Source organism: Poecile atricapillus, chromosome 37, assembly GCF_030490865.1.
Source record: "Poecile atricapillus isolate bPoeAtr1 chromosome 37, bPoeAtr1.hap1, whole genome shotgun sequence".
Lineage (NCBI taxonomy): Eukaryota > Metazoa > Chordata > Aves > Passeriformes > Paridae > Poecile > Poecile atricapillus.
In genome coordinates this window covers 1,719,747-1,745,447 of record NC_081285.1, presented here as the reverse complement: position 1 = coordinate 1,745,447, position 25,701 = coordinate 1,719,747, and the positions used below count along the sequence as shown (strand labels likewise).

General features: G+C 49.3%; 2 protein-coding genes across 4 annotated transcripts; one reads left to right on the top strand and one right to left on the bottom strand.

The window, feature by feature from the left end:
* Nucleotides 1-930: 930 nt before the first annotated feature.
* On the top strand, nt 931-15,101 carry LOC131591071 (uncharacterized). Its single transcript, XM_058861508.1, has 4 exons — nt 931-2,208; nt 2,382-2,720; nt 3,011-3,091; nt 11,269-15,101. The coding sequence occupies exons 2-4, from the start codon at nt 2,490-2,492 to the stop codon at nt 11,872-11,874; spliced, it is 918 nt and encodes a 305-aa protein (XP_058717491.1). The 5' UTR covers nt 931-2,208; nt 2,382-2,489; the 3' UTR covers nt 11,875-15,101.
* On the bottom strand, nt 9,728-25,701 carry LOC131591072 (trichohyalin-like). Of its 3 annotated transcripts, none has more exons than XM_058861509.1 (7): nt 25,554-25,700; nt 20,052-20,109; nt 19,358-19,417; nt 18,420-18,587; nt 16,499-16,663; nt 15,770-15,931; nt 9,728-10,456 (listed from the first exon to the last, which is right to left on the bottom strand). In XM_058861509.1, exons 2-6 carry the CDS (start codon nt 20,095-20,097, stop codon nt 15,774-15,776), a joined length of 597 nt encoding a protein of 198 aa, XP_058717492.1. In that variant the 5' UTR covers nt 20,098-20,109; nt 25,554-25,700; the 3' UTR covers nt 9,728-10,456; nt 15,770-15,773. The 3 variants fall into 3 exon arrangements, with proteins under 3 accessions (XP_058717492.1, XP_058717493.1, XP_058717495.1); XM_058861510.1 differs by lacking the exon at nt 25,554-25,700 and adding an exon at nt 22,231-22,356; XM_058861512.1 differs by lacking the exon at nt 9,728-10,456 and adding an exon at nt 15,242-15,379 and having other exon boundaries at nt 25,554-25,701.

Here is a 25,701-nt window from a genome sequence, read left to right as displayed (position 1 = left end):
GGGGTAGGGGAGGGTTGCGGCTCAAGGCCCCCCTCCGCTGGCCGTGCCGACGGAGCTATTCAAACCCATCCCTGCGCCGTGCCAGACCTGTGCCGGGTGCGCGCTGCTCCTTGTCCCGCACTCGGATGCCGCGGTCGGTGCGGGCAGGGTCCCGCAGAGACCGACCCCTCTGCGCATGCGCCGGCCCCGGGGCCGCTGATCGACCTCACAGGCGCGGTGGCCCCGCCCACGCCGCGTGAGGCGGGGGGGGGGGGGGTGGGGGGTGGTGACCCCGCTGGCGGCGCAGGCGCAGGCGCGGATTCCCGCGGCTGTGGGGTCCGCGGAGGCTGAGGGGAATGGCCGCACTCACGGCAGAAGCGCGGCTGCCCCCGGGCCGGCCACAGACGCTGCGCTGACTTAGATGGCCTCGCTCCAAAACCCCGCGAGCCCCCGCGCCGTGGCGGGGAGCGGACAGTGCTCGCGCCGCTCGGGGCGAACGAGCGGAACGAGCTGCGGAGGGAGCTGCACTGCCCACCACAGCCGGCGCAGGGCCAAGGGAGGCGGTGAGAGCTGGCACCAGCCAGGAGGAGGAGGCAGCCCGGCCGGGGCTGTCCCGGCGGTGGGAACGGTGCCAGGAGGGAGCAGAGGCGGCCCTCAGGCCCCTTTTCCTCGGCAGGACAGTCCTGCCTGTCGGCTGAGCCTCGGAGCCGGCAGGAATCGCCCCCCTGGCTGCTGCAGCTGCTGGGGCAGGGGAAAACCGGTCTCCTTTGTTTACCATAAGGGATTGTGGTGACTCTGGTTCGGCAGGGCGAGTGTCTGCTCGGAGTGCAGGACACAGAGACAGCCCTCACTCGAGTACACACTGGACTCTTCTGCCTTGCCAGGTTACCGTATGGCCTGGGGATCTGAGGAAATCTGGGGACGAAGTAAAGGAAGAGGTGATGGAGGTGGGGGACTGGGACCTAATGGAAAGATTTAGAGGCATTGGACACAGTTTCTTTGATTTTTCAGATTCTGCCAGGAATAGACAATATAGTGCAGGAGAGACAAGCTCCAGCCAGGGGACTGTCTCTGCTCCTGTGACATCTAAGGGGCAGGATCACAGAGATGCTGTGACCTCACAGGGGAGTCTTCAGGCTTTTCCTGTAATAAAAGGAAATCCTAGAACAGGCCTGCCTAACAGACACTGAGCCCTGACCACAAAAACAGTGATGGGTATCAGAGACAAGGTTGCACAGCATGGACTAGGATCTCAGGAGGTAATGCACATGATTCACGTTCTTAATTCTGAGCCACTGGTACTATATGATATTAGGTATGTTGCTCAGGTGTTGTTTCAGCCTATTCAATTTGAGATTTTTGAGGACAATTGGAGTCAGATACCCATAAAAGTGGCTGGGCAAAATAGTCAATTGCCTCAAGAGGACTCTAGATTTAGGGTTGGGCCTGACCTTTTGACAGGGATTGGAAATTTTTCTAACCCTTATTCTCAGGTCACATTCCACCTGCTGATGTTGGAGCAGTGCCAGAGGACTGGTTTTGCAGCTCTGATGAAAACAATAGAGCTGTCTGCTCCAAAGCAAAAGTTTGCTACTATTGTCCAGGGACCTAAGGAGCCATACATGCAGTTCATTGAGATACTCTCTGCCTCCTTAGAGAAGCAAGTAGATGAACCAGAACTGAGACATCTACTGCTCACAGAGTTGGCAAGAAGCAATGCCAATGATGACTGTAAGAGGATAATACAGGCCCTCCCAGGTGACCCATCTGTGGCACAGATGGCTCAGGCTTGTGCAAACACGGGCACCCCAGATTGCAAGGTGGCTGCCTTGGCTACTGCCTTACCAGGGTCCTCCAAGGGACAAAAAGGTAAGCAGCAGAAGCAGGAAACAGCACAAGCCACCAAGAAGCAGGGGAAACAGAAGCAGAAAGGGAAAGCTCCCTTGTTTCTGTGTGCGCAGTCACTTTGCAGAGCCTTGTACAGTGAAATTTGAGACTAAAGGCCAGCCTCTGCCAGATCAGGGAAATACAAAGCTGAGCTCGAAGGGGAAACACGCTCAGACATAAGCATTTCCCCAGGTCCTGAAGCTGATGTGGACTTGCTCAGCCAGCTTGTGGCTAACACCTCTGGCTTAGCTGGACTTGATATATGCACAGCAGCAACAGTAGTCCTGAATTCTTGCAAAGTGCACAGAGTTCCTTTGGATGCCTATGGACCCCTGGGGGAGAGTAAAAGTGCTCTCCTGATGGGGTGGTCGAGTGCCGCCCTCCAGGGTATCATTGTGCATCTGGGACTTATTGATGCTGATTATTCAGGACAAATTTCTGCTGTGGTTTCCACGCCCACCCCTCCCCTCACTGTTCCTGAGAAAACATGCATTGCTCAATTTGTGCCTTTCAAGTCCTCAGTTTCTAGGTCTGTGAGCTGGTGACAAGGAGACGGTTACTTTGGATCGACTGGACCACCTCAGGTGTACTGGACTGCAACCCTGACTGATGAAAGGCCTGAGATGTGGTGTACCCTGTGCCTCCCTGCTGCTACCCCACCAGAAATCCACCTGCAAGGCCTGATCGACACAGGTGCCGATGTCACCATCCTGGCCTCCTCTGTGTGGCCCCCGCAGTGGCCTCTGGATCCTGTGGAGTCTCCTGTCGCAGGGTTGGGTGGAACGGCCACATGCTTCATCAGCCAGCAGCTGGTGCAGATCATGAACTCAGAGGGACAATCTGCAATAGTTCAGGTTTATGTTACCACAGCTATTGCTAACCTCTGGGGGCGGGATGTACTGGAGGTTTGGGGGGTTTGGATCGGGACGGATTTTTAATGGGGACCCATTGGAAAACCACTCAGACTATTCACCGAGTCTTCATAGAAGTATAGTGAGTGTTGTTTATTTCTATCTTTAGCACACTTTTATAGGGTCCGACAGGGTCTGCGAGCTTAGCAAGCTACTACTGGTTAATACATTTTGTTTTACATTCTTTCCCCAGTACATAATGCCATTGTTTTTCTTTATTCTCACTGTTCCAGGAGAGCTTCAAGGACACTGTCTGTTGCTGTTGGACACGAAATGAGTCACACAGACACACTTTGAGGTGTGGTGAAAGAAAGGTGGCTATTTTTTCTCTCAGTATTTATAAGTTTCTGACCATGGCCAGGGATTGGATAGGTTAACACTTTCTCAACTGCACTGTCTGTGAGAGATGTCTATCAAAAGACGTGTATCAGAAAGAATGGATACACATCTATGTCTACAGTCACTGTCCTGGGAAAGTTTTTAGAAACTATGTCAACAAGATCGAAAAACTGAGTTTTCAGAGCAACAACTGTCCTTAGAATTGTCGCCTGGATTGAGAGCTGGGTTGTGCAGACAGGCTTTGACTAAAATATCATGCCCTTGCTTTGTTAAAATGTTTTCCTACAGAAAGGTCTTTCTGCCCATTCTCATTTTATTTCTCTTCAACTTTGCTGTGGCCCCAGACTGTGTCAATGAAAAGCTGCACTCTTGGTGGCTTTAAATGAACTAAAGGATCTCCCAGCAAAGTTTTCTCCAGAGATCCCCCTTTTGTTCCCTTCTCTGGAGCTGCAGCAGCAGTGTCTGTGTACACAGCTGGGGCAGATCAGTGCTGGCACAGCAGCTGTGCCCAGGAGCAGCAGCACTTGGTGTTGCCAGTGCTGCTCCCGTGTCTCTGCCCCGCTGCCCTCCTGGCCCTGGTGTTGCTGCAGGGCCTGAGTGCTCTCGGGGCCGGGCACAGCCCTGGGGGTGGCAGTGCCGGGGCTGCAGCAGGGACAGGCCATGGGCACTGCTGGGGCAGCGCTGACGCCTCAGGGCAGGGCCTGGGGGCTCCAGGCTCCTTGTCCAGGCTCTCTCAAGAACACACCCAGGCCAAAGCTCAGCACAGAAAACCCCTGTGAGCAGCCCCAGGGTGGCTGTGGGCAGGCTGGGGGCAAGCAGCATGGCTGGGGCTCTGCAAAGTCAGCCAGAAAGTTTGTTCCCATGAGCTGTGAGTTTCCTGTCCCACTGCAGATGTTGTTGCTCAGATCCAGGGCTGCCTGGCAGCCACCTCCAGACAGCCCTGAGCATTTCCTTTGCTCCACATTTGCTTGCTTTCCTCTTTCCTGCTCGATTTCTTCCTCTTGCACACCCCTGTCCCCTGCCCTGCAAACAGCCCATCTGTTTGCCCTTTCCTCTCTGGCCCCACTCCCCATTTCAGTTCCTGAGCTGGCACCACGGGAATGTCCCTTGGGGAGCAGGATCATCCTACAAGTGCTTCAGGAATTGTCTGCAGTGTCCTGTTGTTCCTTGTGCTGCTCCCTTGCCAGAGGCAGCACAGGCCAGGGGGGCACATCTGGGCTGCTGTGTCTGGGTGTGGGGCTTCCTGTTCTGGGAAATGAGGAGGGGCTGGAGAGGCTCTGCAGGACTGACAGGATGGGCTTTGGGGCCTGTGTGGAGAAGCTGAGGGACCTGGGCTGCTGCACCTTCTGAGAAGGATGCCCAGGGCTCATCCTGAAACTGCTCCAAGCGTGGTTTCAGAGAATCACAGAATCAGCAAGGCTGTAAAAGACCTTGGAGATCATCAGGTCCAGCCTGTGCCCTGACACCACCTTGTCTTCCCTGAGCCTCCTCTTCTCCAGGATAAACATCCCCAGCTCCCTCAGCTTCTCAGGGAGGAACTCTCAGGACTTGTGCTCCAGACCCTTCACCAACCTTGTTGCCCTTCTCTGGACATGCTCCAGCTCCTCCATATCCTACCTAAATTGGGGGCCCAGGACTGGACACAGCACTTGAGGTGTGGCCTCACCAGTGCCAAGCACAGGGGAAGAATCCCTGCTCTGGTCCTGCTGGCCACAACATTCCTGATCCAGGCCAGGTGCCATTTGCCTCCTTGGCCAGCTGGGCACACTGCTGGCTCATGCCCAGCCTGCTGTCCATCAGTGCCCCAGGTCCCTTTCTGCCTGGCTGCTGTCCAGCCAGCCTGTCCCCAGCCTGTAGTGCTGCAGGGCTTGTGGCCAAAGTGCAGGACACAGCACTTGGTCTTGTTAAACATCACCTTGTTGGGTTTGGGCCCTGGATCCAGCCATTCCAGGTCCCTCTGCAGAGCCCTCCTGCCCTGCAGCACATCAACACTCACACCCAGCTTGGTGTCACCTGCAAATTTGCTGATGTTGAACTCAATTCCTGTTGCTGTTGGACATGAAATGATTCACACAGACACAGCTCGAAGTGTGATGAGGGAAGAAGGAAGTTTGTTCTGTTCTTTCAGTATTTATAGGTTTTCAACAATGACCAGGGATTGGATTGTCAGGTTTCCACATTCCCAACCACACTAGCTGTGAGAGATGTCTATCAAAAGGCATATCTTTAATGGAATGTATAAACATCTATGTTTATAGTTACTTTCCTGGGTAAGTGGCTAAAAATTATGAAAACAGTCTGATTCTCAGTGCAACAAATCCCCTCATCCAGATCATCAGTGCAGATACTGAAATCCACGCTGGCTGGGTCTGATCCCTCGGCCATCCTGGAGGTGCCCTGTGATGGCACTCAAGGTGATCTGTTCCATGACCTTGCTGAGCACCAAGGTCAAACTGACAGGCCTGGAGTTGCCCAGATCCTCCTTCCAGCCCTTCTTGGGGATGGGGTCACTCTGGTACCTCCAGTCCTCTGGGGCTTCCCCGGTGAGCCAAGACTGATGGTAAATGAAGGACAGCAGCTTGGGGAGCCCATGCACTAGTTTCCTCATGGCGCTAGCATGGATCCCATCTGGTCCCAGAGACACCTGTGAGTATCTGAGTGGCTCAGCAGGTCCCCAGCTGCTTCCTCCTGGATTACAGCAGGTCTGTTCTGCTCACTGTGCCATCTACCAGCTCAGGAGAACACTTGTCTTGGGCAAAGAAGATATTAAGTACCTCAGCCTTTTCCTCTGTGTCCAATAAGGAATGGAGGGTGTCCTCGCTCCTTTTGCTATTAATGTATTTTAAAAAGCATTGTTATTTTCCTTAAAAGAAGTGGCCAGGTTAAGTTCTATTTGAGCTTTCATCACTCTAATTTCCTTTCTGCATGACTGTCCTGGTCTAGGGCAAATTTGGGAGAAAACCTCCAATGGGGCCCCCCTCTGCCGGGAAGCTAACCCACGTGTCCCCTTTCTCCCACACTACAACTGGTTCGGGAAGGGATTTCTCTAAGAGAAGTGGAAGAAACCTATTTATTTAACTGGCAAAGCACTACTCAGCACAAGAACGAATGAGATCAAATTACAAAACCTCTCGCAGCTCTGAAGAGATGACAAATTCAGAGGGTCTCTTAGCTGTGGATGTTCGCTCTGTTATCAGTCCCTCTGGCACTGGAAAATGCCGCTGCCCAGGCTGGGCTCCCAGTAGTCCACAGGTGCAAGATCCCGGTGTGTTACTGCTGAAGATGAATAGATCACATGGACACAGGTCGAGGTGTGGTGAAAGAAAGAGAGTGTTTATTTTTCCTCCCAGGATTTATAGGCTCCTGACCACGGCTGGGGATTGGATGGTCAGGATAACACTTTCTCACTGCACTGGCCATGAGAGATGCCCATCACAAGACGTGTAACAGAAAGAATGTACACATATCTATGTTTACAGTTACTGTCCTAGGAAAGTCCTTAGAAAACCATGTCAGCAAGCTCAGAAGCTGAGTTTTCAGGGCGACACCGGTGCTCCCCCGAGTCCCCAGTCCAGAGCAGGTTCGATCTGTTCCAAGGAAAAGGGAAAGAAAACAGTCCAGGAAGACCTCTCTGCTTCTGCTAGTTGGAAAGCCAAGGCGATCTCTCTCTTGTTGTCTGACTGTGCTGTAGTCAAAACCCCATCCCGGGATGCAGGGGGAGCAAGTACAGTCTCTGATAACAGACTCAGTGCTTATTCTCCACTCACTTTTACTCTTAGATGAAGTTTTAAGGATACAAAACCTATTTCTGGGCTAGGTGGATGAATGGGGATACAGTTTGACACCACAGTCACCCCAGGACAATGACTATCCTTATACATTTCCTGAGTTGCTTGGCCCTCCATCGAAGTGTGATGCACCCTCTTTCCCCCCCACCCCTCCCCGAGTTCCTTCAAAAGCTCCTTGCCCATCCAGGCCAGCTGTGTTCCTTGCTGGCTCATCTTTTGGCATGCAGGGACAGGCTACTCATGCAACTTCAAGATTTGTTTCTTGAAGTGTGTCCATCCTTCCTGGACCCTTTAGTTTTTAAGGGCTGTTTCCCTTAAAAAAATCAGTACCTGATTCAGTACTCCTCAAATCTGCACCCTGAACAGGCCAAAGTCTGCTCTCTGTAACTCCAGTGTAGAAGTTTTGTTGCTGCCCCACCTTTTTTCACAGAATTTTGAAAACTCGATTATTTCATGGATTCTGTGCTCCAGACAGTCTCCGACCTTCACATCCCCAACCAGACCTTCTTTGTTTGCAAACAGCAGGTCTGGCAGGGCACCAACCCTGCTCAGTTCACTCATCAGCTGTAACAAGAAGCCACCCTCCAAACACTCCAAGAACCTCCTGGACTGCCTCTTCTCCACCATGTTGAGTTCCCAGCAGACATCTGGCAAGTTAAAGTCTGCTACAGGAACAAGAACAAGAACTGTCAATCACAAAACATTCTCCAGCTGCTTATAGACTAATTCACCTATTCATCCTGGCTGGGTGGTCTAAAACAGACCCCCACCAGGATGTCTGTTGCAGTGTGTTTCTTGTTAATGGTATGTTCTGTTATTACCTAAGTTGATGGTTTGGTCCAAATGAGACCCTCCCACCCCATGTTGTCAATCTACCCTGAGTCTTCTGTCAATCTGTCTTAGGCCCACCGCATCCTTGGAATTCCACTTCAGAAATCCCCTAAACTTCGACACTTGATTAGTCCATGTGATCCAACTTTCCCCCACTACCTCCCTCATTGGATGATGATTTTGTGAACCCTGCCTTTTATCCTCCCCAGGACATCTCTGATTAGCTGATGTTTTATACCCTCCCTTTGAACCGCCTCCCTATTTCAGCTGTTGCATGCTCGCATTTTCTGTCTTTTGCCCCCAAGATTGCCCAGAGCAATAAATCCTCTATTATCCCATGCAAAAGACCTCCCTCTTATCCTTGTCTCCTCAGAGTGCAGACTGACAGCTAAAAAGCCATAGAGCAAGTGCTCTAGTCACATCTCAGGTCATCCTGCTCCTGGGGTGTGACCCACCCCTGTCACAGGCCGAAGTGATAGAGCCAGATAAGCTCCAGCCTGGTGCAATAGATGTCAGCCTTGTTGGCTTTCCCCCTGATCCTTATCCACAGGCACTTGACCTTATCATCATTAATCTCAAGTTCTGTAGCTCCTTGGAGAGGCTTCCCCAGTACCTTGTTGGGCTGCTTCTAGTGTGACACTGATTTCTGAGTCTCTGGGTTCAAATGACCAGAGCAGGGCACAAACAAAACCATTGTTGTTCACTATGCCCAGGAGGCCAAGCTCTGGTTGAGAAGATTGCAAGGAACAGTGTTTAGGTATTATCAACTTTTGGATAATACTCTTTTTTTCATGTGATTACAAAAATGAGTGAGAACAATCTTCCCTCCCTTGCTGCTCTCAGCTTTTGTGCCCAGGAGACTGTGCTATTGGCCATCTGTCTTTAGTCATCCTCACAGAGCAACTGGTACCTTGACTCCATCCAGATACCCTGAAACTCCATTTTAGCTTCAGGAGCTCAATTTACATTCCATTTACATTTTTTATCTTTGCAACACCTTGTGTCCCTGACTGAGCTGAGTTATGCGTGCTTTGGTCTCAAGCTCCATCACAGCTGTGGCCATGCCTGGCCATGAAGCCCACTGACCCTTGCCCATGGACTTTCTCAGTGAAAAACAGCTTTGGAAGCTCAGTGTTCCTCCTCTGTCCTGTAGGATTTCATCAATAATACATTTTGAAAGAACAGCAGTAGCCTCCAAATTCCTGAATGAAGTGGTAGAGCTCTGCTGGTGTGAAAAACCCACAGTGGAATTGAATTTCCAATTCTGAACCAGAGACTAGGAGTGCCTGCAGCTGGGCAATGCTCATTCCCTGTTTCTCCTCTTTAGAGCAACAGGTTGGACCTGTTTTTTCCTTCCAAAACGCTGCTGCTGAACCTCTCAGACCTGAGGAAAAACAGAGCACCTGAATGTACCGCTCACCCTCAATGGTGATGCAGACATGGACACCTGATTTGGGCTCACCAAGTTCTATTGTCATGAGACCCCTGTTCATTCCTTGCCCCTGGGAACAAGCAAACCAGCACAATGTTCAACAAGGATCAGCTGACACTTCTTCTGCCCTTTAAGCCTGAAGACACTTCTTCCTTCTTGGCTTATTTCTTCCTTGTTTTATGCAAAAGAAACACCGGAACAGTCAGGATTGTCCAGGTAACAGGACTAGAACTAAATGTTCCTAAAGATGTTCTGCACCTGCATGAGAGGAGTGCTTCTATTAAAGCCCTTCCTTTAGGTCACATAGTTATTCTGAAATATATTCCTTGCTCCTGCTATGGTTAGATGGAACTGATGGCAAGACATAGACTCACTGGAAGAAGGAACAGCAGCCTCTCTCTCTCTCTCTCTCTTTTCAGTGTATTATCTTATTTCTTATAGTCAGAAATCTTGCTTTAAGAACCAGACACAAAACATATGTGTAAGTTTCCAGAGTTACCCTGGGGCAAGACATTCCTAGTTCAGATTTCAGCCTCAAAAGGAACATGCTAAATATAAACTTGTGTTGATATAAATTTATTAAAAACAGAAGCAGAAAAGAAGATGGGTAATGTGAATGTAGTAAACATGTGACATAAAAATCATAACTGCAACTGAACACTTCATTCTCCAGATGAAATTATTCCTATACTGCAGTGCATCCCAGATTCTTTATACACATGAAATGTTAGAATATTCAATGTCCAAAATTCCCAGGGCTCTTCCCTGAGATTTGGTGTAGAACTTGCTGGGTCTTGCAGCTGCTCTGCTTTAGGTGGCTTTTGGCTGCTGTTTCCATCTTTTGTTGGTACCACACAGTCGATGTATCTGCCATGACACAGGAGGATTAGAAACCAAAGCACAGGAGGTGAATGCCCTAAAAATTATCTCACTCTTCCAGCAGCATGAGCATTTCCCCACACAGTGAGCCCTGAAAACGCAGGCAGGGTGGGAGGTCAAACTCAGGAAAAATGTAATGAAGGTTGGATGGAAAAAGTAGGAAACAACATACAACTTCTTTAATGACTTTTCTGAGGACCTTTCCATTCCAGCTCCATTATTTCTTCAACCACAACCAGAAGTATGAAATAAAGTGATAGAGACAATACATTATAATTATTTCTCCAAAAACTTGTGAATTTATTCCAGACTCCCATTTTGCTCAGTGATCAATATTTCATCCATGCAGAAGTTGTCTGTGTGTCTGTATTGCACCACTCGTCTTCTTATGCACTTTCCTATAACCATGCCTGCAAAAGATTGAACAGCCAAGAGGAAGTGAAAATTAAACATACATAGGAACTGGGTACAGATAAAGCTCCACTTGACTTCATAGATTCTGAACCTTTTCAGATGTCTCATGCCCTGCACAGAATAACAGAGATTAATTGAGGTTGGAAGGGATTTCCAGAGATCATCTGGTCCAGCGCCCTGCTCAAGCAGGGACATTTGGAGCTGGTTGGCCAGAACCTCATCTGGTAGGTTTTGAATATCTCCAGGGATGGAGACTCCACCACATGCCAAGGTAACAATGTCTGTAAGACTTGGGGACCAGTTTGGGGCTCAGTGGCCTTGCTACATCTCTCTCTCCATTTGACATCTTCTTGGAGATGGACCTTGATTGGACAAAAGGCAACAGGCACAAGCTGTGACACAATAAATTCCCAGTAAATGTGTGGAATTTTTTTTTTTTTTTTGGTAGCTTTTTACAATAGGGCTTATCAAATAATAGAACAAGCTGAGATACAGGAGGTGCAATACAGCAACATGTGAGGACATACTCCAAAACCACCAAATAAGATCAGGATCAGACGGGACCTCTCTGGAGCTGAGGGGATAGAAGTCAAGGCCATTTCTAGTGAAAGCTCGCTCCCACAGTGCTTTCAGGTTGTGATGGCAATTGTTACAACACTGCACACCATTTCTCACCCTGCCTTTGCCCTCTGTTCATCTGTGCTGTGCAGTAACTCGCAACCAAGCTCTGAACTGTGTCCATTTCATCCCAAGGATGTGCACAGGCTGCACCAAATCTGACTCTCTTCTCCCACTGCAACCCCCACAGGGTGGTCCTGCGGCCCTGGACTCTCCTGTTCCACCTATGACACACATGGGCATGATCTGCAGCTCCAGGCTGTGCAAGATTTGCAGCAAACCCACATCTCCTCTTCATGTACTGAACCACTGCACAGGGGAACACAACAGAGCTTTCCCTCCTTCTCAATCACCAATCCCCTGCCCTCACCTGGGAGGGCCAAGTGGATACTGGGGGGACTCAGGGAAGCAGAATGTTACTCATGAAAAAGCCAGGCTTGTTGTGCTGCAGCCAAGGGCAGCTGGTTCTGATGCCCCCTGTACAGGCACTTTAGTCAGCAGAACAGCAAGGCCCTGTGGTTGGCACACTCCTCACTGTCTCCTCTATCCCTTGGAGAAGGCAGTTCCAGGACTGCTTGTGTCCGGTGGGCTGGTTTGGTCTGGATTAATTTTCTTCCCAGTATCTGATACGGGGCTGTCTTTGAGATTTGTGCTGAACACAGGGATGATAATGGAGATGCTTTTGTTATTGCTGAGCAGTGGCCACATGGAGCCAAGGCCTTTTCCTTTTCACTCAGTCACATTGGGGCTGGGGGGCTCATGGGAGGTTGGGAGGGGACACAGCTGGGACAGATGACCCCAGCTGACCCAAGAAATGTCCCAGACTATGACATTATGCTCAGTAGGGAAAGTGGGGGACATTTGGAGTGATGGTGTTTGCCTTCCCAAGTCACCATTCCATGGGATGGGGCCCTGCTCTCCGGGAGGTGCTGAGCACCTGCCAGCCCATGGGAATGGGTGTTTTGCTTTGCCACACTTTGCTTGTGTGCTTGACTTTTGCTCTCCCTACTAAACTGCCTTTACCTCAACCCACGAGTTTTCTTCTCGCTTTCACCCTTTCAATTCTCCCCCTGATCCTGCTGATGGGCGAGTCAGTGAGTGGCCCCAAGTAGGCCCTAAGCAGGCTTGGCTGCTGGAGGGGATTAACCCACAACAGCTGTCAGGACCAACTCCTTGAAAAGTCTGAAGGTGATTTGCAAGCTTTAAGCAGTTACTCCTCAGTAACAGGACAGCACCAGTCCAGGATAATTCTTCCACATAGATTAGAGAGGAAGAGTGATACACACTGCCACAAGGATAAGGGAACGTTTCTTGCCTCACATTTTCACACTTATCAGGAAAGGGTTCATCCCTGGCAGGACTTGAGGAAGGTGCAATGGCATCAGCTAAAGGCCTCTGGCTCAGCTCAGACTGAAAGAAGAACCAGCTGCTGCAGTCATCTGGAGCAAGATGAGCTGCAGATACTTTTCCTGAGAGGCCCAAGAGGCCAAAACAGGAGTCAGAGCTGGGACTGCACAGGCAGTGCAAGCTGGCTGCCCAGAGCTGTGAGGGCTCCTGACAAGCACAGGCAGGGCCTTGGGCAGTACATGGCAATGAAAAGTCATCAAATCACCCTTTCCTGAACATGTTCTTCTCAGAACAGCTCTCTGAGGGGTGGAATGTATTTTCCAGAGCTTCACTCAAGACTTGCCTCCATCATCTTCCCTGTGCTTCCTCAATAGCATAGGGATGAGCTGTAGAGCTGTATTTCTAAAATCTCTCTGGGAAAAAGAGAAAAGCAGACAATGAATGGATTTTCCAAGGCTTCCTGAGTGTGCTCAGACCTGAGTGTGCCCAAGCCTCTGCCCAAACTGATGATGTTCTCCTGAAGTGAAACACTGCTTCTCCAAGTTGGGAAACACCCAGGAGCCCTGGGCCATCCTGCAAAGGAAGCAAAGCCTGAGGCACTGGGATACTTGGGGGTTCACCAGCAGGAACTCCAACCAGGCCTGAAATCTAGGCAGGCATTCTTGAGGAGAAAGATGCCATGCTGGTGGCAGGGTAGAAGGGATAGGGAACAAGGGAGATGAATTTCCCTGCAGGAGATCCCTCTGGTTTGCCATGCAATGGGAGTGTCTTTAGCTGCAGGGCTCTTCACTGGTCCCATCTGCTGTAGGGATACACCTTCCCCACCACAGCCCAGCAGCTCCTTGACTGTTTCCTGATGCCCAACTGAAACTTCCCCACTGCGATATTTTCAGAGTGCCTTAAAATCTGTTCATTGTCCACAGTAATTTCCAGGGTTTGATTCTTCTCAGGATGTGTCACCCAATACACACTGGAAGGGGATCAAAAGAGGGTCCACCAACTATCTGCTCTGAGACCACCCTCACACTCCCCTGCTCTTCGCTCTGTTCTTTTATTTAGTTCTGTTCTCATGGCTCCAAAAGGAAACAGCAAATCAGGGTGTGTGATAATTTTGTTTTCCAGACATGGGGCTCCTGGCTCAAACTTCTCTGAGGTGAGAGGACTAAAAGCTGCTGAGAGATGAGTTCAGCCTCTCCTTAATTTTCACATGGGAAAGAGAGGCCAGGAGAATGGCCAGACCATGGACTAAAAAGGAGATGGGCTTTCACAGAGAAGGAGCTCCCAGGGAAGAAAGGCCACTTTCCTACACCAGTTGCCCATGGGGACACTTGGCAGGCTCCACTGTCATTCCTGAGAGGAAGGATCAGCCTCACTGGGACAGTGACCTTGTCTGCCCTGAGGGGACACCTTGAACCAGTAACAACACTGGGCCTTTACACTTCAAAAAGACCAAGAAGTCTCTGATCTCCTTTCCCTACCAAAGAGCCCAAAGCCCAAAGCATAGTGGAGTATGAATGATCAAAGTCCTGAGATGCTTTGTCCAGGGAAAGAGACACTGTTCATAGCAAGCTGGAGTTGACAGAAGCCACACCAGGACAGACTGAGCACTCCTGAGCCAGAGGACAGGGACAAGGCCTTGCCCAGGGCCTAAGCCCAAGATTCCCTTAAGCTCTTCCTCTGGGGCTCTCCCAGTCCTATTGTCTTCTCTCCCTGAAGCATCCACCTCCCAAGGTTCAAGAGCACATGGGCTCTGGAAAGAATCACAGAATCATGGAATACCCTGACCTGCAAGGGACACGTAGGGATCACTGATTCCAGCTCCTGGCTCTACCCAGGACACCCCAATAATCCCATCCTGTGCCTGGGGGTGTTGTCCTAATGCTCCTGGAGCTCTGGCAGCCTTGGGGCCATGACCAAACCCTGGGGAGCCTGTTCAGTGCCTCAGCAGCCTCTGGGGGAAGAACCTTTTCCTGATACCCAGTCCTACCCTGGCACAGCTGCAGCTGTTCCCTTAGGTCTGGTCATGGGAGAGGAGAGAGGAATAAAAAGCTCCTCCTACCCTCACAAACCACCAAATGGGTTAGATTGGAAGGGACCACTTGAGGTCTTCTAGTCCAAACTCCCACTCAAACAGGGTCTCCCATAGACCATTAGTCAGATTTATATCTAGTTGCCTTTTGAATTTCTCCAAAGAAGGAGTCTCCACAATCTGTCTCAGAACTGGTCCCACTGCTGAGTCACCCTCACAGTAATGAAGGTCTTGCTTGTGTTTAGGTGGAAATTCCTTTGTTTCTGTTTCTGCCCATTGCCTCTCACCCCATTACTCAGCACCACCAAGAAGAACCCAGCTCCATCCTCCTGACACCCACCCTTCAAACACTTCTGTCCATTGATGAGATCCCCTCTTAGCTTTTTCTTCTCCAGACCAAACAGGCCCAGCTCCCTCAGCCTCTCCTCACCAGAGAGATGCTCCAGGCCTCTGATCAGCTTTGTAGTTCCTCAGTTGGGCCCATCCCAAGAGCTCCAGGTTTCTCTTGTGCTGAGGAACCCAGCATGGGACACAGAGCTCCAGATGTGCCCCACCACAGCTGCCCCTCCCTTGGAGGTTGGCAAAGCCCTTCCTAAGGCAGCCCAGGCAGCCATTGGGTGCCTTGGCCACAAAGACACATTGCTGATTCTTGGACAGCTCTTTGTCCAGCAGAACCCCCAGGTCCTTCTCCACAGAGTCCCTTTCCAGAAGGTCAGCCCTGAGCCTGGATGGGTGACTGGGCTTATTCCTTACCAGGTTCTTTCAGCTGGTTTGGATGGATGGACTGCAGGAGGGCTGAGGAAAGGGCACAGGCCCTGTGGGTATTCCTGAGGGCTTGGCAAAGAGCTGGGGGGCAGGATGGAGAGCAGGGATCATCTCTCTCCATCTCCCCAGACAGCATCTGCAGGCTGTGGCAGACAACACTCTGTCAAGAGGAAGGTGAGTGGGCAGGAGGATTTAGACACCTTTACCACATGTCAGGTCATACCTACACACACTATTCAAAGACAAGAGAGCCAAGAGGGGCCTTGCAGAGTTCAGGAGAACCTGCAGAGAACACTGCAGCATGGAGAAGTTTCCATGCCAAGGATCACAAAAGCTGAGAGGCTCAGAAAAGCTGACTTTACTCACATTGTGGTGGTACATCCCATGACTAAAGTCAGCTTCTTTGGGCCTCTACCCAGGTTCACTCCAGGTAAGGACTGTCCCATCCCCTTTGAGGAGCTGAGCAGGATGAGCTCATAGGATGGTTGGCCTGTAGAGCAGCTTTTGCCTTCAGAGAGATGGAAGCCTGCTTGGCCATGCCCCTGCTCACCTTGTTACTTCTGGTCTGCTCTGAGAAGCTGAAACTCATGCTGTGATGTCTTCAGCAATTCCTCTAAATCTTCTTCCAAAGTTTCAATTTTTTTGAAGAGCTGCTGGAATTTCCAAATCAACCTGGATAACAGGGCCCTTGAAATTTCCTTCTCTTCCTTTCCTGTGAAGAAAGAATAATGCCATTGAGTCACAAATTATTCCTCCTTGAGGGGGAGACAAGCTATCTGGTACAAGGATACCAAAGGCTGTGGTTTAATGGCCCTGCCAGAGGGTCTCTGCGCTCACAGACACGTCCAGGCTCTGCTCAGGGAAGCTCCTCTCCCTGCTCATCATCAACAGGGAAACAAGGCTGATCTCACATGTGCCTCAGCACAGGACCAGCAGTGGGGCAACAGGAGAAGGGCAGTGGGGAAAGGGAGAGAGATGGGAACATCACTTCAAGGGGGAACCTTAGCAAGTATCAGGCAATGAGAGAACTCCCAGCACACACCCTCTGCAAAATGAGGAACAGAAGAGGGACTTTGACCACCTGCACCTGCAGAGGTGGTCACTTCAGCATGTTGGTGTTTCAGTGCCATGGATCACAGAAGCTGTTCCCCAGGGGAGGATTGTCCCTCCATGTCCCCTCTGAGGAAATGAGCAGGATGAGCTCACATGAGTGGTTGGCCTGTAGAGCAGCTTCTGCCTTCAGATGGATGAGTGTCTGCTTGGCAATGGCCTTGCTCACCTTGGTTCTTCTCCAGATCTGCTCTGAGAAGCTCAAGCTCATACATTGTGGTCTCTGGCCATTCTTGTACTTCTTTTTGCAGAGTTTTAATTCTCTTGGAGAGTACCTGGATTTCTTTCTCTGTCCTAGATAACAGGACCCTTGCAAAGTTCTCCTCCTTCTTTCCTGTGAAGAATGAAAGATGTCACTAATCTTTGATTTCCTTGAGCAAGAGACCAGCTATGTAAGAGCCAATGGAGAGATGGGGACTTCAGATGGCTTTGCTTTCTAATGCTGTTTATTCCATAGCTTAGGTTACAGCAGGGGGTTGTGGGTCGGCCTACAGCTGCTGGCTATAGGCAAGCCATGTGTCCTGAAGCCTCCTTGGTTCTGGTTACAATGCATTGTATCTCTTTCTTTTTCTGTGCATATTATTACATAACAACATCACACACGATACCTTTACATTTACATATATCCTATCAAAACTGCTAAAATTACCATACTATGTTAGTGACTAACTAATCATCTGAGTTAGTAATTACACATTAAACTTTGAAACTTGTTTTGCAGTTTTTGCTTTGGTGAAAAACATCCTCCTGTCTGTCTATGTATTTTTCTTGGTAGCAACATACTTTGAAGACCACTTAGCCTGTTGCACTTTAGCAATGAAACTTCCTTCTAACTGACTAAACCTTTGCTCTAAACTTTCCAACTTGACTAAACCTTTGTTCTCTCAGCTGTTTCAGCAACAACTATCCCTAAAAACATATTTCAATATATCAAAGCTTGCTTTGATAAGTTTCTAGAGAACCTTCTGCTAAGCATTCACATCCATAAAACTTTTCTGTTAAATTCTCATCCTTCCCAACACATCTATCTGACACAAGAATGCCCAAAGGCTCTGGATTTAACCTCCCTGGCAGAGACTCTGTCCTCGGGGCTCTTCTGTGGGTGGTTTTTCCCTTCCTCATTCCCCATTAGAAATCCTCACCTCACAGGAATTCTGTTTGGCCACATGAAGGCACAATCTGGAAATGGTTTTCCCTTTACCCTCAGACTTTCAGCAGGGAGGGCCCAAGAAACTCAGAACAAATTTTCATCCCTTTTCAACCTCTCATTTCTGCTTTCTGTAGCTCAATAAACAGGCCTCCACCTTTGCAAAGGTGGCCACAGGCTTATTTTCAAGCCCACAATGGCTTGAGCCAGCAGGAATTCCAGGAGTTTCCCTGGACTCTTCTTGGCTGCTCCTTGCTGTGGTTTTGCTGTTTGCAGCTGGAGCAAGAACAGGACCCATGGTCAGGGAAGGCAGATTATTCCTCAGCTTTCCCTGCCCTGGGGGCAAGAGGCTGTTCCCAACACACACAGGGCCTGAGCCAGGCCCTGGGGCAGGGTCTGGGGCCAGCCAGCCCCACACTGGAGTCTGCCCCAGCTGACTCCTTCCCCTTCCCAGCACCAGCTCCTGCAGGCAGAGCTGCTCTGCACAGGCCCTGCGCTCACAGACACGTCCAGGCTCTGCTCAGGGAAGCTCCTCTCCCTGCTCATCATCAACAGGGAAACAAGGCTGATCTCACATGTGCCTCAGCACAGGACCAGCAGTGGGGCAACAGGAGAAGGGCAGTGGGGAAAGGGAGAGAGATGGGAACATCACTTCAAGGGGGAACCTTAGCAAGTATCAGGCAATGAGAGAACTCCCAGCACACACCCTCTGCAAAATGAGGAACAGAAGAGGGACTTTGACCACCTGCACCTGCAGAGGTGGTCACTTCAGCATGTTGGTGTTTCAGTGCCATGGATCACAGAAGCTGTTCCCCAGGGGAGGATTGTCCCTCCATGTCCCCTCTGAGGAAATGAGCAGGATGAGCTCACATGAGTGGTTGGCCTGTAGAGCAGCTTCTGCCTTCAGATGGATGAGTGTCTGCTTGGCAATGGCCTTGCTCACCTTGGTTCTTCTCCAGCTCTGCTCTGAGGAGCTGATGCTCCTTCTGTCTGGACTCCTGAAATTCTTTGAAATATTCCTGTACGGTTTCAATTTTTTCCCTGAGCTCCTGGAAGGCTTCATCTATCTTACATTCCAGGACTCTTGTGGTCTTCTTCTCCTTTCTCCTTCCTGTAGAAAAAGATTGGTGTCACTGGGAAACTGACATTGCTTGTTTGAAGGAGAGACCACCCATCCTGCCTGAGGATGATCAAATCCTCTGTTTTAAAGTCTCTTCTTAAGGGTCTCTTCTTGGGTCTTCCTACAGGTTGGTTTTTGGTTTCCTCTCCTCCAGGCTATCCTGATCTGTGCTGGGAAAAGCCAGTTGCTGGGACATCCCTGCACCCAGGGAGCCTGGGGTCCTGGGCATCTGCATGGGGATGGGCAATATAACAAAGGACTGGCTGGAGGCCTTTGGAAATGGGAATTTCCAAACAGGTGGGATTGTTTGATCTGACTGCACTGGGCCCTCATGCACTTCTGTATCTCCTTCCTGCTTGGCAGGGTTTAGTTTCCAGGTAGTGGGGCAAAGGACTCACCTGCACAGAAAGGCTTCTGCCATTCATCCCTGTAGCTAAGCCCAGGGTGAGATTCCTCCTTTAGTGTTCAGAGAGAGGAAAGGAAATCCCAGAAGGGATGTGCTATGCCTTTGAAATCATTACCAATTGCTCAGCAATACCTCCTGCTTGAGTAGGATGTGTCTCTGGTCAAAGAAGGTCACCTCTCTGACCAAACTGATCCTACCCCAAAGGCCAGGCCTTCTGCTCGTTAAGGGGTTCTGCAGGCAGTGTGCTCAGGAAAGAGACCTCCACTGGCCTCACTTCTCTCAGGGATAACACATCACATCCCAAGAGTTCCCAAGGATGACCACAGACAAGAGGAATGGCATTCAGAACACTTACTTGACTCTTCGATTATCATTTCTACGAGTTTCTCAACCCCATAGCCAACGACCGTTGTTACTGGACATCAGGTACATATGAAAATAAAATCAAGAAGAAAAAGAGGATTTTTAACAAGGGCCTTTCCCTAAGAAACTCCAGGATTGCACTGAGCAGGTTTAGGGGCAGAACACATCCCGCAGCTGGCCCAGGAGCCATGAGTTTCTGTGGACCAGGAGCCCCACAGCAGTGCTGAGGGGTTTCTGACCCTTGAGGCCCACTGAGGCTCTCCTGGGCCAGGAAGCTGCCTCAGCTGCCACAGAACCTAGGCACCACACAGGTCCCACCAGAGCACAGCCACCACAAGAGGGTGAGGCTCTTCAGCCTCACACCGCAGGACTGGAGAGGGACCTCCCAGGTCCCTGTTCTGTCCCTTTGCACATTCATTTCAGCCTGACCCTCAAAGCCTCGCTCAGCAATACCCCCTGCTAGAGCAGGATGTGTCTCTTGTCAAATAAGGTCACCCCTCTGATCAAAGTGATCCCACCCCAAAGGCCAGGCCTTCTGCTGTGCTCTGGAAGGGGTTCTGCAGATAACATGCTCAGGGGAGAGACCTCCACTGGCCTCTCTTCTCTTGGGAATAACACATCGCATCCCAAGGGCTCCTGAGGATGCCCACAGCCAAAAGGAATGGGATTCATAAGTCCACACTTACTTATGGTCTTAGTTAAGCCTCCTGGGACCCACCTCGACCGGCTCATTTCTTCTAGCCACTGGTTCACATGAAAAGAAAAATAAAAATGAAAAAGCGGAAACTTCACTACGATATTTCCCTAAGGATTTTCAGAATGCATTAAAGAGCTTTTCTGGGACATGTATGTCCCTTATACTACTCAAACCTCTGATCTACTCAAGGCTTTAAAAATTACCTATTTTCCCTTGCATCACTGTCTAAAAATGAGTAATATAACTCTTAGCAAAAAAATTCGCCATGACCTCATTTCTTGTTACCTGTGTCCATTTTTCAAGATTAACTCTGTAATGCAAGGGAAAAGAGGGGAAAAATCTTTGTGGTAGGCAAGGACTAGAGAAGAAAACACAGTTGTTAAGATGTTCTGTTGTACTTCCAGCTGGTCCCTAACCCATCTTGTCTGCTCTGGAGCTTTAAGAATTCTCACAGACACACACATCATCTTCCTTGGTCAAAATTAAGACCTTCTGCTTTTGCAGAGTGCAGAACCCAGCATTCAACCCCAGCCACAATTTTCCTCAGAGGAAAGGGACCATTTTCCATTCCTTCAGACTCAAATCCTGGAGGTTATCCTGACTAGCTATGAAGAAATATATGGAGAAAAGACAGTGGTGACCTTGGCTGGCTGCCAGATGCCCACCAAACTTCTCTCACTTCCCCTCCTCAACTAGACAGGAGGAAAAAATACAACTGATGAGCTCACATAAAGCCTGGGACATCCCTCACCAGCTGCCATCATGGGCACACCAGACTCAACTTGGAGACAATTGCTTTCCTTTCTCAGCAATTCCCAATAGAGCAGAAAGCCAAGTAACAATGACAAAACCAAAACAACCTCACTCCCACTCTCCCCTCCTCCTGGCTGTGAACACACCTGGTGCAGGTGGCTGGGGGCAGCTGCAAGTTGAGCTCCAGGTGGGAGCCCGAGACAAAAGCCCATGAACTGCCAACAAAGCACAGCAAAGGGCACCAGGAGTGGTGGCACAGCTGGGGAAGGGACACTGAGAGAACCAGCAGGAGCCAAGGGCTTGGGAGGAAGAGCCAGACTTGGGCCTCAGGCATGCAGACTGTGAGGGAATAAAACTGAAGGATTCCTTTGCTGGAGGAACAGCTCAGGCTGTTCCTGTGTAACTGCGCTGGGAATAAATGGCTTTATGGACTCAGACATCTGAGACTGCTGTGGGAAACCTGGGCTGAACCAGGGAGGATACAGGGGCTGAGTATGAGAGTGGAGAGTGTGGGGGAGTCCAGCAGGGCCCATTGGGGCACTGGAGCCACTGCTGTGGAGGGGCTCTGGTCCCAGCACCAAACATCTCTGGTGGTGGGAGTGTGCTGGCCAGAGAGCATCAGGAATGGTCAGACCAGGAAGTTTCCTTAACACCCCCTTCTGCACAGCTGCTGCAGAAAGAGCCTTGCTGACCCTTCCAACAACTCTGCCTGTCCCTTCTGACTGCATCCATCACAGCAGCAATGACAGGTGAAGGCAGAAACAGGGACTGCTCAGGAGTGAGGAAAGGACTGCTCAGGGCTCAGCTCACTGCAGTGCTCTGCTCTCCCTCCCTCTCTTTCTTGCACTCAATTTCCCTGTGCTGTCTGCTCCTTGTGACTTTTTGTCTTCTTTGCCCAGGGCCATGTTCCACAGAAGGAGGAGGACCTGGACTGAATTAAGGAACCCTTTGCCAAAAGCTGCTGCATGTCAAGAAAGCTTTTCTGGTGTTCGAGGAGAGTACAGACCCAGGTGAAGAAAAGAGCTCCAATGATTACTGTAAATAGAGAAATGTCAGCAGGGACCCAAGAGAAGTCACAGCCCCAGGGCCAGTGGCTGTCCCAGAACTGAAGGAGTCAGACAGCAAATAGCACGGACCTTTCCCAGGACTGAACCCTGCTCTATTTCCTCCCACTACCTTTTCCTATTTTCCTTCCTCCTCCTTTTCCTGTTTTCCTTTCCTCCTTCCTTCCTCTGGTCTGAAAGGAGGGAAAGCATATAAATGGCATAAAACACTCCATATTTGAGGGGTTTTCTCCTGAAAGCAGAGCAATAGAGTGATGGCTTCTTAAAGGGTAACAATGAATAGATGTTGTGCATGTGGAACTGTCCTGAATATGCCTCTGCTATTGATAACTGATGAGCACAGACATTTACCTGAGATCACCACTCATGGAAAGATGGTTGTGCTTCCAGGAATAGGACACCCCACTTCTCACAGTCAGAGACAATTTGTTTTCTCTGTCTCTCTTTGTCTCTCTCTCATATTTAGAAGGTGCCCTGACAACTGGTTTGGACAGGAAAATTATTTTATGCAGGGCCAGATCTGTAATCCTGAGCCAAAGCTGAAGCTTTGAGGGGAAAAAGAAAAGGAAGGGGGAAAGAGGAGAAGGAAGAAGGAAAAAGAAAATGATGGGGAGGGGAGGGGAGGGAAGGGAAGGTGCGGGAAGGTGCGGGAAGGTGCGGGAAGGTGCGGGAAGGTGCGGGAAGGTGCGGGAAGGTGCGGGAAGGGAAGGTGCGGGAAGGTGCGGGAAGGTGCGGGAAGGTGCGGGAAGGTGCGGGAAGGTGCGGGAAGGTGCGGGAAGGGAAGGGAAGGGAAGGGAAGGGAAGGGAAGGGAAGGGAAGGGAAGGGAAGGGAAGGGAAGGGAAGGGAAGGGAAGGGAAGGGAAGGGAAGGGAAGGGAAGGGAAGGGAAGGGAAGGGAAGGGACAAAAAAAAAAGGAAGAAGAAAATCTCTCTTTTGCATTGTCAGAGATGTCTCTGATGATCTCTGGCAGAGCAAGAGACTCTGTTGTCTGGTCTGCCAACAGAGGCCAAATAAATTAGATATTTTGAATTATACACTGAGTCTAGTACAACATTAATACCAGTATTTGTGCTAAATCCAGGAGGATTTTATGAGTGGTGGTGAAATCTTATTCTGCTTTGGCTGGGATGCTAACGTGAGCTATTGTTTTAATTTTTATATTTTATAATATTATTAAGTTATACTCACTCTATGAAATAATTATTCATTATATATCCAGACTAAAAATTTATCTAATCAGCCAAGACCAAAGAAACAAACAATTGGCCATGATGTAATTATGGCATCCAGGCCGTGCCTAATCAATATGCTACTTACTTTTCACTTTTCTCCCATTTAATGTGTAGCAAGAGTCACAGCAACAGTTTTTGTTATCAGATAAAAAGAAACATTAAATACATAAGTAAGCCTTGAATTGACAGTTTTTTTTCTCTATGTAGAAATGAATTAGATACTGGATTAGTATCTGTAGACTGTGGGCAGGAAGGGACAATGGACTTTGAATAGGAATTCTATGAAACATTAACCTTGTGGGCTCCCTCCAACCCTTCTTGACCGGTTGTGACCTTCTGCCGCACAGCTGGGCCTTGGTGAGGCCAAGACACTGAAAGCCCTGGGGGGTCTGGAGGGCATCAGGGCTCCTTCAAGCCTCAACAAAGCCCAGTGAAGGCCCCAGGATGGTCCAGGGAGCAGTGTCCTTTTCCCATTCAATTGTCTCTGTCAGAACTGGACACAGCACTTGAGGGACCTCAGCAGTGCCCAGCCTGGGGGGACGGTCACTGCCCGTGGAGTCCTGTGAGGACAGGGTGTCACTGCTGAATATTGCTAATAGTGATTCCTCTGGCCTTGCCCAGAGGGGCGACTGCAGCTGCAGATTGCTCTGCTGCAGGTATTTCTGTCTGGGCAGAGTCACACTTTTTTTGTCAGTTTTGTTGTTGCAGACACTGATACTCTTAGGAAAGTCCCACCAGCACAGCTTTAAGGCTAAAAACTGCATGTTTGTGAGCGTTTGGGCTCAGAATCAGTGATTTAGGGAGTTCTGGGGTCCCCTATTACTAATTTAGAGAGATTTTGGACTCCAAAACATATCAAATTTAGGTAGCTTTGGGATTGAGAAACACCAGTTCAGGAAGCATTTGACTCAAAACCACTGATTTGGGGAGCTTGTGGACTCAGAAAGTCCCCTCTAGGCATCTTTAGAGCTCAAAATTCCATTTTAGGGAGCTCTTGGGCTCAGTAATGTGTGTTTAGGGAACTCAGGAAAAGTGATGTCGGGAGATTTGGGGGTCAGGAAAAGCAACTTGGGAAGATTCATGGCTCAGAAACACCAATTTAATGAGATCTGGGGATCAGAAAAATCAATCTCCAGAGACTCTGGGCTCAAAAGCAGCAATTTAGGATACTTTTGGGCTCAGCAAAACCATTTCAAGCTGCTTTTGGCCTCAAAACCAGTCCTTTAGAGAACTTCACAGCTGAGAATATGTAAGTTTCAGGAGCATTGGGGCTAAGAAACACCCATCTCTGGAGCTTTTGCTGCCTGAAATAGAAATTCAGGGTGCATTTGAGTTCAGAAACACTGATTTAGGGAGCATTGGGGCTCTAAAACACTGATTTAAGAACTCATGGGTTTCTCCAAAGAAAGCCTGATTTGGGGAGTTTCAGGCTGAGAAAAAATCATGTCAGGAGCTTTCAGGGTCAGGGAGAGTGATTTGGGGATGTGATAAATGGAGATAATTCATGCTAACTAAATTGTAACTATTTGGAAAGTTATTATTATAAAGCAATTAAGGAAATCAGTGTTACAAGGGGATGGACCCCATTACAGATGTTGCATGTTAAAAATAGGATACAGGATGTAGTTTAAAGACAAGTAACGTCTCAAGACAGAATCAAGCTTGAGATAGACAAAGTTGGAATGACTTTAAGCATGGTGTCTAAAATTATGGAATGTAAGACTAATTAGTGGAACATCATGCTTACTTATATCACACAACGCTTAGTACACATGCACAACCTGTGAGGTTATCCAGAGGACAACGAGGATGAGTGTAAGCCTTTGTCCAAAGACCACCAAAAGAAGACTGAAGACCCCTTAGCAACAAGTGAAGCATGTGTATAGTGACGTAGAATTTAAGAATTGAAAGTAGGAGGAAACTTACAGGAAGCATTAATGAATATGCATAAGCATACAGTACACAAGTTTAGTTTGAATTGCTTTTTTTTTGTATGTGAAGTAGAGTGAGAAGCACTCTCCGTACCCCAGTCAGTTTTGCTTATGTTTTAATTATACCTAATTACTGGCAAATTACATACATAAATTGTATTCTCTTACTAAATTGTATTCCTTTTATACCAAATTACTATTCAATTCACTAAAATGTATTCTTTTACTAAATCATATTTTTTATACCAAATTGCCATTTAATTCACTAAATTGTATTCATATATAATTAAACTGCTGTTAATAGACCTAGTTGTCTAATTTCATTTATAACAGGAATAATTTCAGATCAGAAAGAGAGATTTAGATAGATTTTGGGCTCTGTACCCCCCATTTAGGGAGCTTTGGTGCTCCAAACCAGCAATTTAGGGAGCTTTTGGGCTGAGAAACATTAATTTCGGGAGCAGGAGGAGCAGCCCGGGGGGAAAGGTGGGGGCAAGGGGCTGGCGCTTACCTGGGACAAGGCTGGGAAGCAGCAGCTCCGCGGTGGGGGTCACTCTCCCTCCCCGCTATATCCCGGTTATAGCTCACCCTGCCGCTCCCGATCCACCCCCGCGGGCTCCTCCCGCCCCCCAGCGCCTCCTTTCTCCTTTCTGCACTGA